Source organism: Peromyscus maniculatus, chromosome 22 (assembly GCF_049852395.1).
Source record: "Peromyscus maniculatus bairdii isolate BWxNUB_F1_BW_parent chromosome 22, HU_Pman_BW_mat_3.1, whole genome shotgun sequence".
Taxonomy (NCBI): Eukaryota; Metazoa; Chordata; class Mammalia; order Rodentia; family Cricetidae; genus Peromyscus; species Peromyscus maniculatus.
This window is the reverse complement of record NC_134873.1, coordinates 32,693,352-32,708,103: the sequence shown is the minus strand read 5'-3', so window position 1 is coordinate 32,708,103 and position 14,752 is coordinate 32,693,352. Positions and strand designations below refer to the sequence as shown.

The window sequence follows — 14,752 nt, the reverse complement described above, 5'->3', positions numbered from 1 at the left end:
CATTGCTGACACTGAGGAGTGAGAGGGACACGCGGCTGGTACCTGTGAATTGGCGCCTCCTGAACCCCAATTCTAACCCTCCACACAGCAGCTTTTCCAGCGACTGAAGGGTTTCACTCTTCACCCATCTCATTCCCAGCATCAATGAACGCTCTCTCTTCTGAATTTTGAAAGAAATCCTACAAAATTCGATTGTGGCAGAATCCCACCTGTTTAACTGGGCGGCACACAAAAGCCGCGTGAGGGACTTTGAGTACTTCCCGTCAGCGGCGCCCCACCTAGTGAGCAGAGACTAAGGTTATCTGCACCTCCACAGGCAGGACCATCGGAAGGAACACGATCAGTCACAAAGAACTCTGAAACGGTCAGGAGGCAGCAAAGACACGTTTAACTCCAAATTTACAAGTGTTCGTCCCTACTTCAATCACTGTGTGGTTACAAAACCTGACCAGAGCTTCCCAGTGCCCTTCTCCAAAGAAGTCCTGAAGATTAAAAATGCAATTCTCAAAATAAAAATATAAAATCCAAGAATTTCATAATTAAGGGGAAACTGTGCATCAAACATCTATGGGAGTCAGGTGGTTACACCGATTATGTATTTTACAACAATCTATGAAGGCACAGCATTTATTTACTCTAATTTCTAAGGAAATTCGGACTTTAAGAAGGCACAATACAGCCCAGTGTGGAGGCGTGCACCTTTGATCCCAGCACTAGGGAGGCAGAGGCAGGCGGATCTCTGAGTGTGAGGCCAGCCTGGTCTACAGAGGGAGTTCCAGCACAGTCAGGGCTACAGAGATCCTGCCCCCCCCCAAAAAAAAATTTAAAGCAAGAGAGAGAGAGAGAGAGAGAGAGAGAGAGCATGAACAAACAAACACAGTAACTGCCCAAGAGCAAGCAGTGGGCAGAGCAAGATCCCGACCCTACTCAGGGAACCCCAAGCCCCCACCGCCACACTAACAATGTTAATGAAGAGGCGGGGGCAGAATACAGGGACCTGACATTTGACAGCATTTCAGGGCATGTGTCTTCTCCTTCAGGTTAAACTTCAGGCGGCTTCAACTCTTTACTGCTTACTGAAACTTCCTCAAATTATTAGTCCACTTTCCTCCCCTAACTCTTGATTTATATCCCTCCACGTTTCGGGCCTCTTTATCAGTTCCTAAACACGAAGTCATGGGGCTTTAAGGTCGGCACCCATTTTACACAGGAAGCAGCATTTATATGAAGTGGCATTTCTAAAACTGTTCATGGACAGGGTGATTCCAGACCCACATCCCTTCCTGGCTGGAAGGATCCTTCCCCACCTCCTGTCCCTGGTTCCAGGTCCTTGTGATGGAGACCGACCCTTTCAAGTGTACAACTAGTCAAGCTCTTCAGTAGTGGGCAGAGCAAGACAGAGAAGCTCCACAGGCTGCCCGGAGCTCACCCTAGAGCATGCAACCCTGGCTCCGATTCTTCTACTGCGTCGTCAACCTAGATGACAGTCCCTTCATTTCCTTCATCTGTGAAAGGATTCGTCACAGTTCAGACCTGTCAGGGGATTTCAAAAGCCAACCTGAAGCTACCTCTTCCCTAAAACGCCACTTCTTTGGTTGTCTGCGTGAGGGGGAAGGGGACTTAGGGGGAAAAGTCAATCAACAAACTGACCAAAAAGAGCAAAGATTTCCTAAGCCTTTCCACTTCACACACACACACACACACACACACACACACACACACACACACTCTCTCTCTCTCTCTCTCTCTCTCTCTCTCTCTCTCTCTCTCTCTCTTCCCCCATCCCAACCATGATCAACAGCACACTGATACTTGGAACTTCAGACGGTTCTCTTTTATCCTCACTTTCACTGCCAAGAGGATCAGTTCTGAAACAAAGATACATTCAAAGCACTCCTCCCACGGTAAAGCTGACAAACACACTGACGTTTTTACGAAAACACTTAAGAGCACACACATGGGTGCATGTGCATGTGAATTCAGATTTGAATTCTGACTTCCGGGGGTATGAGGATTCTACTGAATGACGTGGGATTCATGGGAAAGTTTCACAGACTCTCAAAAGTGGGGTATTATGGTTACCACTGGACTCCTAACAGCTTCTCCCCACCCATCTTTTCCCCTTCCTTCAAATGTTTCAGAACACCAAGAGTCCCCACGACTTGTCTTCTCCCTGTCCCAAGAGTCTGTCACATGATCTATAGACCAATGACTGCTGGGTCAGGACTGCTCCAAGGCTCATCTCTAACTAGAGTACTGTCTGTTAGAGTCCATCTGCCCAGAGTACTAGCCTGGCTATTTACCCCAGTTTCATAGTAATTAGCATCGTGGGGGGAGGGATAAGGAGGGAGGAAGAAAGGAAGGTAAAAGCAGTCACAACCAGAAAGCAATCTCACGACAACTCAGAGCAAGGCAAAGCAGATGTAATAGACGGTAGAAGATGCTGAAATACATTATATATAGGCTGGTCATCTGGGACATTATTCTTAGTTTCTTTTTGGTACCTGCTGTGCACTCTAAAAGCCCACATCAGCAACTTGTAAGGAACACAAGCCCCGTGATAGGAAGACACCTGATCTCTCCTGGGTCTCACACAGCCGCTCCTTTCCTTTGGTACAGCTAAGTCCTCGAATCCCCCTCTCCACACATCCCTTTAATCAGACCTCCAGAATTACATTAGAAATAAAGTCACTTGGGAAGCAGGGCCCAGAGAGAGAAACATCAGAGGCCAAGTACTTCCTATCGTAAAGAATCTTGTAACCGCCCAGACTCCATTATTTCAATTTAAGGGCTACTGAACACCACTACCTCAAGGTCATTCCGAAATTCTTTGCAGAGATAAAGATTCGGGAGCCTAAGGCAAGACTTTCTGCTCCTTTGCCTGACAACATAAAATCTCCTCCTGCTACCTCAGCAGCCAGGGGCACTCTTGGGTTCTAAGTGCACCAAGTCAACACAATAGTAAAAAGTTCACATTTTATTACTTCCTAAAACAATTGCTTTCATAATTTCCTAAATTTTCTAAACACTGTTAATTTGGCACACACTAAATGAACACACTAGCAAGTTACTGTCTTTCACTTCCTGGCCTGTCCCCCACCCCCTCACCCCTCACCCTCTCACCCCCCCACCCCGCCCCCACTGAATTACATTATTTGACTACAGCTGAAGTCTTGGGCTTCCTTTCAACTTGGATTCAACTATTCACGTACCATAAAACTCCTCTGGTTAGCTTAATGTTAAAACTTTATCATGTGAGGTTTTAATACCTCCAAGAGCTTTGCTAATGACTTAAGAGTCAACTTTTTGGTATGTCACAGAAATAATTGCCGCTACGAAAAGTACAGATTGTGTGGTATTAACCTAACATTCTTAAGACTTGCTTACCACGTAGCCAATAACTGTATTATACAAATGGCTATGTAAACTCAGGGTTCCACGAACTTCAGAGTACCCCAGAGGATGAAGATTGTCCAAGGCGCCAAGCCAAAGTCACAATCTCAATTCAAGTCACCTTCCTTGATCCTCCTGCATACGTAAGTTCTACAAAGAACTTTCTCTGGACTGCTGAGATGTTTAAAGGAGCTTATGAATATTAGATTACTTTGAAAAGTTATGATCCTTTATAGAAATCTAGAGGTATTAGCATGGTAGAGCTAAGGCAGAGAGAACACACAATTATCTGCCTCCCCAAAAGAATGAGAAGGTGTAAGCCTCTCTCTTGTTTCTCATTAGCAAGAAAAATATTTCAACAGATCCTGCCCTCCATTTGCTGGTAGGCTGGCAACAACCTATTTAAGTCAGAGATGTAACACACCTAAAGGTCATGTGCCACAATTCCATTTAGGAAATAGTGAGACTCCTCCACGGGACTGAGAATACCCAAAGCTTTCCATTCCAATCAACTTAATAAATAAAGATTAATTCTATGTATTAAAAGGATCATCTCACTTAGGGCACTCTAATGATCTATTACCATGACACCTTGAACACAGCTGCTGTTCAAACTATGTGGAGGATATTTCACTATTAATCAAAAGTTACGAGTATGATAAAGGAGAGAATTCAGATCTGAACTCTGGGAAGAACTGGTTAACCCTCCTTCGACATAATTCAGCGTTATCTTATTTTAAACAGTGGAGCACAAAGCTGTGAGCACAGTGTTGAGCCCAGATGTCACCTCCAACTTCAGGCCAGAGAGGGAGGAATTCTGTGTTCTAAAGGAAACCCTTAAGACCTCAACAGCAGCCAGTCAGGCTGAGGGCAGAGGGCCAGCATCTCTTGGAAAGTGCAAACACCTCCAGATCAGAAACAATGTTAAGCAAGATCTCCAAAGTCAATTACCTTCAGCCCTGGGGCTAGACCAACCATCTAACCGTACCCCACCAACAACTTTCCCAGACCTCTCTCTCAGGACATACTTCCAAAGTTCCTTTGCTCAATAAAAATGGCGCTGCTTTCTCCATCCCAATACTGTTTATTTCTCGGTAATCCTGGAGGCCCTTTAAACAATCAAATTCTACTGGCCTCATTTAAATGCCAGCCCTCCCGGAGGGTAGGGTGAGGGGACAGGATGGCTGCTCCTATCCACAGCTGCAACTTTTTCACCAGAAACCTTGGCATCATGAACTCACTTCTGACTTCTCTTCATAACCTGCCTTCCCCCCCCACCCAAACTGTTGCCTATCAGTCTCTCGAGTCACACACTTCAATGCAAACTGTCCCCAAGTGCAGGATCTCTTAAGCCCCATCCATCCACGCCGTATCCTGGGCACTCGACACCCAGACCATCCTCAGCCTCCCGGCGCCCGATACCCCGCAGCCATCCCCGGGTCCACCGGCCCTAAGGACTCCCGGGGTCCGGTGCCCAGTGGCCGGGCAGCGACAGCATGCACACGCGCACGTCTGTCTAGCCCTCCCCGGCGGGCTGTCGCCGAGCCTCCGCCCGCGCCCACCCCCGCCCGGGGCGGCGATGGGGGGCTGGGTGGGCACCGAGGCATCAGCCAGAGAGACAGGCGAAGGGACAAGGCCAGCTGCGCGTCCCCGCCCCGCCGGGAGCCGGGCACAGCGGGCCCGGCCCCAGCACCCACCCTGCTCCCGCCCGGGTGGCACCACGGCCGGCAGGGGCGGCCAGGGCACGACGCCCCGGACGCCGGTACCTGATCGATGGGCAGCTGCACGGCGTTGCTGAGAGGCTGCAGCAGGGTGGAGCCCGTGGTGCTGGTGGTGGCCATGGCCGGGCCTCGGCGCTGCGCTCGCCCGTCCGCCCGTCCGCCCGTCCGCCCGTGCGCCCGTGCGCCCGTCCGCCCGCCCGCCCGCCCGCTCGCTCGCTCGCTCGCTCCGGCCAGTCGCCGCTCGCTCGCCCTGTGCCGCCGAGCTACGCCGAGGATGGGGATGCAGCGGCGCGCCCGCCCCTCGGCCGCCCGCGGTCGGAGCCGCCGCGCGGGGAGGGGCCGCGGGCGGAGCCTCGCGGCGGCCCCGCCCACTGCGTGGCGCCCCGCCCACCCGCCCGCGCAGCCCGCCCGCCCGCCCGCTCACGCCGCCGCCGCCGCCGCCGGGCCGCCCGGTTTCCAGCAGCTTCCAGCGGGGGAGCCCCCTCCTCACCCCGCGCGCTCGCGCGCCCGACAGCCCCGCGGCCCAATAGCGGCGCGGCGCCCCGACTCCCGCAGCCAATCAGAGGGCGCCTGCCTCGGCCGCGCCCCTCCTCCGTGCTGGGGGGTCGGAGCGGGAAGGGGGGGGGCGGGTGTACACCCGGGGCGAGGGGCCGAGGCTCGACCGCGACGGTCGCCCGAGGGCGAGCGCGAGCCGTGCGAGCCGGTGCGGGGGTGTGGGTGGGGGGCGTGTGAAGGCGGCTCTGCCTCCGCCTGCCGCTCGCTTCCTTTCCCGGGAATGGTGGGCGCCGTCCCCTCCCTTCCCCTCCCCTGGCCGAGACGGGCGGCCAGACAAAGAGGGGAGAGGACTTGGAGGGATGCTGGCGCTGGAGGAGGAAGTTGGGAACAAACAAACAAAAAAAAGGCAGCTAGGGGGCTGGGAGCTGCACGGCGACGCACCGCGGGGACACCCCCCACCCCTACCCAAAAAAAAAAAGTGCCTTTGTCTCCCGTGCTGCCCAAAGTTGCGGAAATCCGGGTGGGCCAGCCTCCCTCCCGGACCCGACGACGACGCCCGCTCGCACCGCGCCTCCAGCCCAGTGAGTGGGGAACGGGGTCGGACCTGGGCAGCCACCCCGGTGAAAGCCACCGGGGGAGCCAGCAGTCAAGGCCCCGCCTCCTCCGAGGAAAGGCTGCGCGCTGGTAAGCATCCCTCCTTCGCGTGCCCGGTGAGCATCCCTGCCCAGATGTGCATCCTGCTGCGTCCACACCTTCTGCCCCTGCAAACAGGAATGCTTGCTTCCCCCTCCCACTTAACGACAGACGGCCGTGTGGACACCCCTGGAAAAATGCTCCGACGTCGTCCTCTCCAACCATCCCAGGATGTGGAATTGGGAGGGGGGCGGGGGGGGGGTGATCGCTAATATTTAACGGGGGGGGGGGGGGGTTAAACGTGCTGTAAACACTGCTTTTAAAGGCAGACGTGTTTGAGCCTCCACAGCAGCCGCGTGAGGTGGGTAGTGTTAACCGTCTTCCATCTAACGAGGAAATTTAATTTCGGGAAAATTACATAACTTAACCAAGAGCGGAGGTGGGGAGGGGGAATCCAAATATTTTAGCCCTAGTTCTGACCTCTTAAACCTAAGGCTTTTCACCCTCGGGCTTAACATCCACTCCAGAACAGCCATCAACTACAGGTATACCTCTTCCTCAAGGACCACTCCAGAGTCTTCAACAGTGAGAGCACAAACAGTGCTTCAGGGAACCTGGCTGTGGACTCAGCTGTCTGAAAAAGGGCTGATTGAATTAGGACAGTCCTTTCCTGCCTGACGCGCTCTGGGTGGGCAACTGAGTCCTAGGAAGGTCGTCTGGTTTTTTTTTTGTTGTTGTTGTTTTGTTTTGTTAGTCTCTGATAGATAAGAGGATGGAAAGAAAAAATTCAAATGAGATCTTTCCTATTTGATGTAGGGTTGCAATTAGTACTTGGGACCAATTAGAAAGCAAACCTGTTCAGTAATGCTAAAATAGCCCCCAAATCTGGACCTGGCTATTCATTTAACCTTGGAGGAAGGGAGGACCACTTTTTTTTTTCTCTTTTCTCCCCTTTGGGGAAGTGTAGAGGAAGTGTACAGGTGGCCTAACACACAAACTGAAGGGAAAAATTAAAATACCACGTTAAAAGCTTGAAAAGTGGGTGTTAGAAACATATTGCAACCTAAAGTAGGCAGCATAAAGATACGTTCCCAGAACAAATACTGTCTACCAAAGCAGTTATGTCAGGCTGCATTATCTTTTTAGAACAAGACAGAACATAGTTTCTGTAGGGGGTGGGGGAGGTGACTCCTTTATAAAAGAGGTCTGACTGGGGGTGCCATCCTCAGCCGCTTGCCCCAAGGGAAGCAGACAAAAGTAATGATGAAAAGTCAGGGAAGGATTGTAATCGAAACGGCCACTTTGGAATGATGGAAGTAAGTCCATCTTTGGGGTCGTGGTGTACACTTTAAGTAGAGGTTGGAACATTAGGGCAAGGGGCAAGAAGTACGCATAATTAAGCATACCTGTGGTCTCCTAGACGGTTATCTCAGTTCTGGTTCCACAGAAATGGCCCTAGGTAAGACCTTGTTGCTTGGTGGGACAATCAGGTTTGCTTTCGGGTGATGTCACGGGATATACACTGTCTACGAGCCTCTGTGTTCCTTGAGTCAATGGTGTCTGTAGGATTGGGACATGACTGGAGACGTGGGCACTTTTTGAGACAAGATATTGTAAAAGCAGCTGGGTAGTGGTGGCGCACGCCTTTAATCCCAGCACTCGGGAGGCAGAGCCAGGCGAATCTCTGTGAGTTCGAGGCCAGCCTGGGCTACAGAGAGAGATCCAGGACAGATCCACCAAAACTACACATAGAAACCCTGTCTCGAAAAAAAAACACACACACACACACACAAAAAGATGTAAAAGCTGGCAGTTTGTTGTGCCTTCAGCCTGGATGGGAATGAATAAGTATTACCAGTTTGGGTAGTCTTTGAGTGATTAACAAGCCAGCTGCGCCCATGTTCACAGAGTTGATGAGACAGATGCCCCAGCTTGAGCAGATTTTCCTTCCTCTACCTTTTAGTTTTTTCCAGGCCAGTCATGGTGCCCACTCCCACTGAAGAAGGCAATTTTCTTTACACAGTCTACCAATTCAAACACGATCTCTCCTATAAACAGCCTTACAGACATATCCAGAAATACTGTTTTATTACCTATCCAGTCCTCCATTAACCCAGTCAAGTTGATGTATTAAATTAACCACTCAGAAAATGTAATATAATTCCAGAAGTGAAAGGGTTTTCTATTAGGAAAGTATTACATCTGGATTAACTGATTTTCAGTATGTAAGTTTATTAAGACATCATGTGGTATACCATAAATATAGACACTTTGTCAACTGTACTTTAAATTTTCAAATACTCCCATCTTTGTATTTCTAATAAAGGAAACTGAGATCCATCCACATTTTGAGCTAACAACTCAGTGATCAGAATATAAATTGGCCTCCTGACCAATATCTGCTAATTAGACTAGGAACCCTTAAAGGAGAAACAACTCAGTTAATTATATGTAATTCCTCACTGTCCCACCTAAGATAACCAACCTATGACAGCAGTCCCCATGCCCCTAACTCTTAAAAAAATTTATTGAATACTTACTGTGTTCAAGGAACTGTGTGAATGCTATAAAAATAAATAAATAAATGGTACTTATAATCAAAAGACAAAATCCTTGTGTACATGGGACAGTAGAGTAATACAAAGGACCAGGTCAGGTCAGTCTTGAATGTAAAAAAGACAGTACTCTTCCCGGAGAATGCACAAGCTTGGTTGGTGGTCAGAAGACCGGAGTTTGAGTTCTGAGTATTGCACCCAATGGCTCTCCTCAGTTCCCCATCGTGAAGTGTGGATAATGGTAACTGTCCTACAAGACTGAAGAGTGACTGTGAGCTTGAAATTAATAATAGACTGGATTTTAAAGATATTAGTAATGTTTCTATTATTATAATACTACTAGTAATAAGTGGTAAGGAATTTTTAACACAGAAATCGTGTCATTAACATCGTTACTCATTAGCATCATAACACCATTAACATCATTACTAACCAAAGCCTCAGAGTACTGAGCAGTGTTTCTGGGTGACAAGTGACAAGATAGTGTTCTTGTCTGGCTCCCTTGCCCTTGCCTCTGAAAATGGCTATGATAATTAAAGATTGCCACAATAAAATGTTCCCTTCTCAACTTATTTTTAACTTTGAATAAACCATTCAGAAGAAATGAATAATCTGCCAAGCTGCTTTTGTTGTGTAAAAAAAATGGTATGTGTCATGAAATTAGAGTTCTTGGGCAATTATTATTGCCTATTTTATACCCTTTATATCCTGGAATTACTTCCGAGATGAAGGCCATTGAACTACATACACAATGAGGTCTGCTAACTGGCTGGCACCCTTTAGCGCTCCCAAGGTAGGCTTAACCTGGGGAGGAGAACCTCCAAGACCTGAAATTCTCCAATTAGGAAATAACAAGGGAGACCGAACAAGAGGTGTCGGGTGCAGTAGAGGTCCTGGCTCTCCAGAATCTGCCACTTAGGAGGTCGCTAACAGTGACCAGAACACTCCCCCCCACCCCCCCAGTTCCGGGTCCTCTCCTCCTCTGTAATTGTCTGATTCCCATGAACTTCTGGGGCTTTCTCTGTCTCCATGAATCTGATATTCAACCTAGATTTGATGTGACGTTGAGTTAATTATATTGGTTAATATTCACCCTATATTTGGCTGAAGGATACAAACAAAACTATTTTTGTCAAGGAAATAGCAGAGCTTTGCGGTTGCTCTGTAGGTTTCAGAGCAACTTCTGATTTACTGTTTTTCCAGTCAACCTTGATTCTCTGTGTTCTTCAGTGACCTGTAAAAATACTTACTTGAAATCTGTGTATCTTAGGGAAGTCATCTGTTTCCCTTTTATTTATTTATTTTTTATGTGTATGGGAGTTTTATCTGCATGTGTGTCTGTTCACTGGTTGTGTCCCTGGTGCCCGTGGAGGCCAAAAGAGGGCTTGAATCCCTCCCAACTGGAATTATAGACAGTTGTGAGCCACCATATGAGCACTGGGACTTGAACCTGGGTCCTGGAAGGGGGACTCATGCCCTTAGCACAGAGCCCTCTCTCTAGCTCCTGGGCGGTTCACTTTTATGTGAACGAGTTAAATCTGTTTTAAAAACAATACCCCTGTCTGCTCATAGTGACTCACACCCGTAATCCCAGCACTTGAGGGGCTTCAGCAGGAGGATTGCTGTGAGTTAGGCCAGCCCGAGCTACACAGTGAGTCCCAGGCCAAAGAGTGCTATGGTATGAAACCCTGTCTCAAAAAAGGTCAAAGCAGTCAGTCAAACCCTGTTGGTGGGCATTGCTGTACAGATGCAGTCTGTAATCCCTGACCCTTAGGTATTGAAACATTTCTGCTTCCACAGGCTCTCATACTATTTGCATTCAAATTATGAAGCATCCCAACTTTAAATCGTTGAAATCGCCTTGGGTTGATGATGGTGGTGATACATCATGATCACAGCCCATTACCACCTACAGCATGTATTACATTAACCAGGGTAAGAGTGCCTCACTCTTCTCAGCTCTGCCTAGTGTTCCTGTTTTTTCTTTTATTTGGGATTTTAAGAAGTCCCCCTCCTGAAATGTATTGACATTTCACTGCTGTGCTAAACAGTGTGGCCTGTTCACTAAGAGAAGGGTCCACTAACTAGCCCTCTGTCTCGTTGCCAGATCTGTGGGTCGTGTCTGTAACAGCCCCATAAGCCTGTTACTCTGAGCAGATGTGCCTTTCTGTAGGGGAACCTGTTCAACAGCACATCTTCCGTAGGTATCTCCAACCCTTCTGTGGCTGCCATTGGTTTGGATCCATAACTCACAACACCAACACCAGAGTCCTAAGCAGTGAAGAATTAGGAACGAGAGCCATCTCTACTGATGAAGTCTTTGATAACAGATCTAACCCAGTTCTCTTGCCAAGGACTTGCTCTCCAGGATAGGTGACTCTTCGGTACATGAGGTGCCTGCTGAGGAATGCCTTATAATCAGATAAGGCCAGGTTTCAATTTCATCAAATTATCTTTTAATTTATTTTCCATTTGAAAGCAGATATTTCTTCCTGTTTTGTGTGTGTGAATTCTGATCTAGACCTAAAACGCTGTATATCGCAAGGCAGTGTTAAAACTGCAGAACTCTGTCCTTAAAAAAATGGAAGAAATGCCAAATGTTCCTGAGGACACTTAAACCCATATTACTATTAAATTTATAGGTAAGAAGTCGATACTTCCGAAGTACACATAGTTCAGGTAAATATAAATGTCAAAGATGGGCCTTTCATTAGAGTTTTCATTTGAAATACTGTCCCTAATTTGTTGAGATGTGGGGGAACAGCCTCATATGAGCCCCGCCAGGTGAGGAAGTTGAGTCCTGGAACCAGGTAGCCTGAGTTTGAAGCCTACTTACTCATTCTGTTTTGTGTGCACTGGTTCCTTGGCTCTCAGCGATCTCTCTAAAAGGGGGATCTGATTTGTATAATTCAAATAACTTCATTGACTTAGGGGTTGTCACATTTTCATCTCGGAGTAATTACTGTCCTCATTCACAGTCATCTTTAGAGAAGCTGTGGATTCTGCAGTCTATGTCATGTTTATCCCTGGCGCCAGATGCCAGGTAAGGGCGCAGGCCAGCGATATCTGGTTGCTTCCGTTAGTTAATCCCTCTTAAAATAGCCGGGGAGGGGCGGGGGAGCAGAGGCTGATGTAGAAGACTTCACTTACGAAGAAGTTATCAAATGACAATACAATCCTGGTCTACCCTAGCTGAAAATTCTAGCAGATTTTTACGTTTAAAAATAAATAAATAGGGCCAGGTGGTGGTGGCAGATGGACATCTTTAATCTCAGCACTTGGGAGGCAGAGGCAGGTGGGTCTCTGTGAGTTTGAACCCAGCCTGGTCTGCATAGTGAGTTCCAGGACAATGAGACCCTGTCTCAAAAAAAAGTAAATGACAGATGATAAAGTACATCAAAATCTCATAGGTAAGAACTAAGAAAATGAATATATAATTTAGAGACAAATTATTTCAATGATTTTAGAAATTTCAAGTATATTAGACACCATCCTTTAATACAGTGTTACTGTAAATACTGTCTCTAAATCTACAGATATTTATCTTTTTTTTATTTTAGCGCCTAGCCAGTAAACTAATGAAATGATTCTGTTATTCTAGGATAGGAGCCAGAAACCTAGGCTTATTGCATCAAGTAACTCATTGCTCATGGAAAATGTATCCAGCTACTGGTCTCTAGATGCCTCTGAGAGAGCACTTAAAATTGTTCCCTTTGGAGTTGTGGAAGTGTCATCAAAAGATAGATTGGAAGACAAGTAAAATCAACCCAAGTGTGTCTCAGACAACCCAAGAAGGCAGTGTCGCTCAGTAGTACCTTCAGGACCATCTCTATCAGGACAAGGGAGATTTCTGGAGAAAAACCGAAACAGGACCAGGATTTCTAGGCTGGGCCTGTTACCAGTGTGCAGGGGCCATCCCTAAGCACTCACCGATACTCGAGTTTGCTGGATGGGCCTTGGCACCTGCAGACGGCTGTTGCCCAGAAGCTGGGAGGTGGGTTGCTTTGCTGTGTCGGCAGCAGGTGCCTGTTAGGAGAGGGGAGGTGGGGACATGCCCGTCCATAGCATCTGCCAGAGCTAGGTCTAGAATTCCAAATCGAAACCAGTTTTCACTGAAATCTTGGAAAGCATCATTCCATTTTTCTTACAAATTCCAATGCTGCTGTTAAGAAATGCCACTTTAACTGGGCCTTGTAGCCTATTTGGGAGGCTGAAGCAGGAGACCAGCCTGGGCGACAGAGAGACACAAGGCAAATGCTAGCTGAGGTGTGGGAGTCCTGGAGCCTCCCGTACCACCGTACCCCGACTGAGTACACCTGCCCTCTACCTCCAGTTTAGCAGCGGTGATGATGACCTCTGTCATCACACCTTCTGTAAAGGGGCTGCTTGGGGGACTGGAGAGACGTCTCAGCGGTTAAGAGCACCACCTGCTCTTCCAGAGGACTGAGGTTTGATTCCCAGCACCCACGTGGTGACTCACGACCATCAGATGTTCTTTTCTAGCCCCGTCAGGCACTGCGTGCATGTGGTGCATAGACACAGATGCAGACGAAACACCCAGACACAGACCTAAAAATCAAAAGTAAAGAGGCAGCCACGGCGTATACCAGTGGAGGCTCTTCCCGTTCAACGCTGTGGAAACCAAGCTGGTCAGTGACCACATCACTGCTTGGGCGTCAGCTGCTGAGCCTGAAGAGCAACACATAATGTGCTCCGCCTGCCAACCATGCATCTGGTGATGTAGACCCAGTGGCTGTCCGAGAGATCTGCAGCACCTAGCCCCAGAACCACACCCTGCCAAATTGCACAGCCATGATAAAGATCTCCATTTAGACTTTCCAGTTTCCCAGGTCTGGGTGATGGCCTTCTCCACCCCTGAGCCTGCTCTGCCAGCAACTGTTAATAGAGGAGTTGCCATCTTCCTCCTGAGCCACCACAGTCCGGCTTTTAGAGTCCTTGGTTGTACCATGGTGGAATTCCTCAATTGTTCTTACTTGAATTCTGTCTCCATTTTCCAGATCTTCTCAACATCTTACAGCCTTCTCTTAATTTACAATTTTTCTTCAAAATATTTCCATTAAATTGTAGACTACGTATATGTGTGTCTGTGTGTGTATACATATATTTTTTCATCTCCACCATAAAATATTTAAGAAGTAAACCTAAATACATTTCACACACTAAAGTTGATTTTATGAGAAAAAAAATTATATAATAAAACAACCAAACAATGCAGATGCTTAGAACATACCTTAATGTATGTGGAGAGCTACACCCACCAGCTAGCTCATTACTTGCCATGTTCACATACTGCCTAGATAAAACACTTACGAAATATAAGTGAAAGCATTAAGAAATACTGGATCCACCTGAGGCTCCCGAGGTTCATAGTCACAATGCCAACCTCGTAACAGCATCATTATTGTCAATAAATATTAAATATTCCCAAAGGAAGGAGTAAGTGTTATAGCCTGCTGAACAGGCTTTTCTGAAATAGTGGGTTTCACTATAATTATAAGGACTCTGTCATAAGCGATACTAAATACATGTGTAACAAAGAATTCCAGATAAGCATCACTATGAGCCACAGCTATGAAAGCCCCTCTTTGAACTACATTTTAATAAAATTGAACACCTGTTAAACAACTTTGTACATCATAAGTCATAATGCCGTATCAAAGAATATGAATTCATTTGGTTAATATCCCTCATGTCTCTCTGGAGGTATGATACTTCTCCCTCTTTTCTGATTTCATTTTCATTTTGAGGAATCTGGGTCCTTGATTCTGTCTTTGGCTATCTGCATCCCTTTGGTGGTACTTGACCGGTTCCTTTCTCTACTAAATTTCTTTAATTCATTGTTAAATCTAGAGTCTGTATCAAGTTTGGATTTGGTATGTGGGAACAAGAGTTTTTCACATACCGTGCTTTTCCTGTTACGATGTCAGGAATGTA

The 14,752-nt window shown here is 47.5% G+C and overlaps 2 protein-coding genes across 3 annotated transcripts in view; one reads left to right on the top strand and one right to left on the bottom strand.

The window, feature by feature from the left end:
• The window catches only part of Mboat2 (membrane bound glycerophospholipid O-acyltransferase 2), a 136,450-nt gene extending 131,078 nt beyond the window's left edge, over window positions 1-5,372 (bottom strand). Inside the window, exon 1 of one of the 2 annotated variants that reach the window (XM_076559047.1) lies at window positions 5,160-5,372. In XM_076559047.1, the coding sequence (XP_076415162.1) occupies window positions 5,160-5,234 (75 nt within the window). In that variant the 5' untranslated portion in view covers window positions 5,235-5,372. The remainder of the gene's footprint in view (window positions 1-5,159) is intronic. The other variant, XM_076559046.1, reaches the window with a different exon arrangement.
• Window positions 5,233-13,893, top strand: LOC143270116 (uncharacterized). Its single transcript, XM_076558943.1, has 4 exons — window positions 5,233-5,524; window positions 5,670-6,293; window positions 11,776-11,840; window positions 12,399-13,893. The coding sequence occupies exons 1-4, from the start codon at window positions 5,233-5,235 to the stop codon at window positions 12,555-12,557; spliced, it is 1,140 nt and encodes a 379-aa protein (XP_076415058.1). The 3' UTR covers window positions 12,558-13,893.
• Window positions 13,894-14,752: the final 859 nt, after the last annotated feature.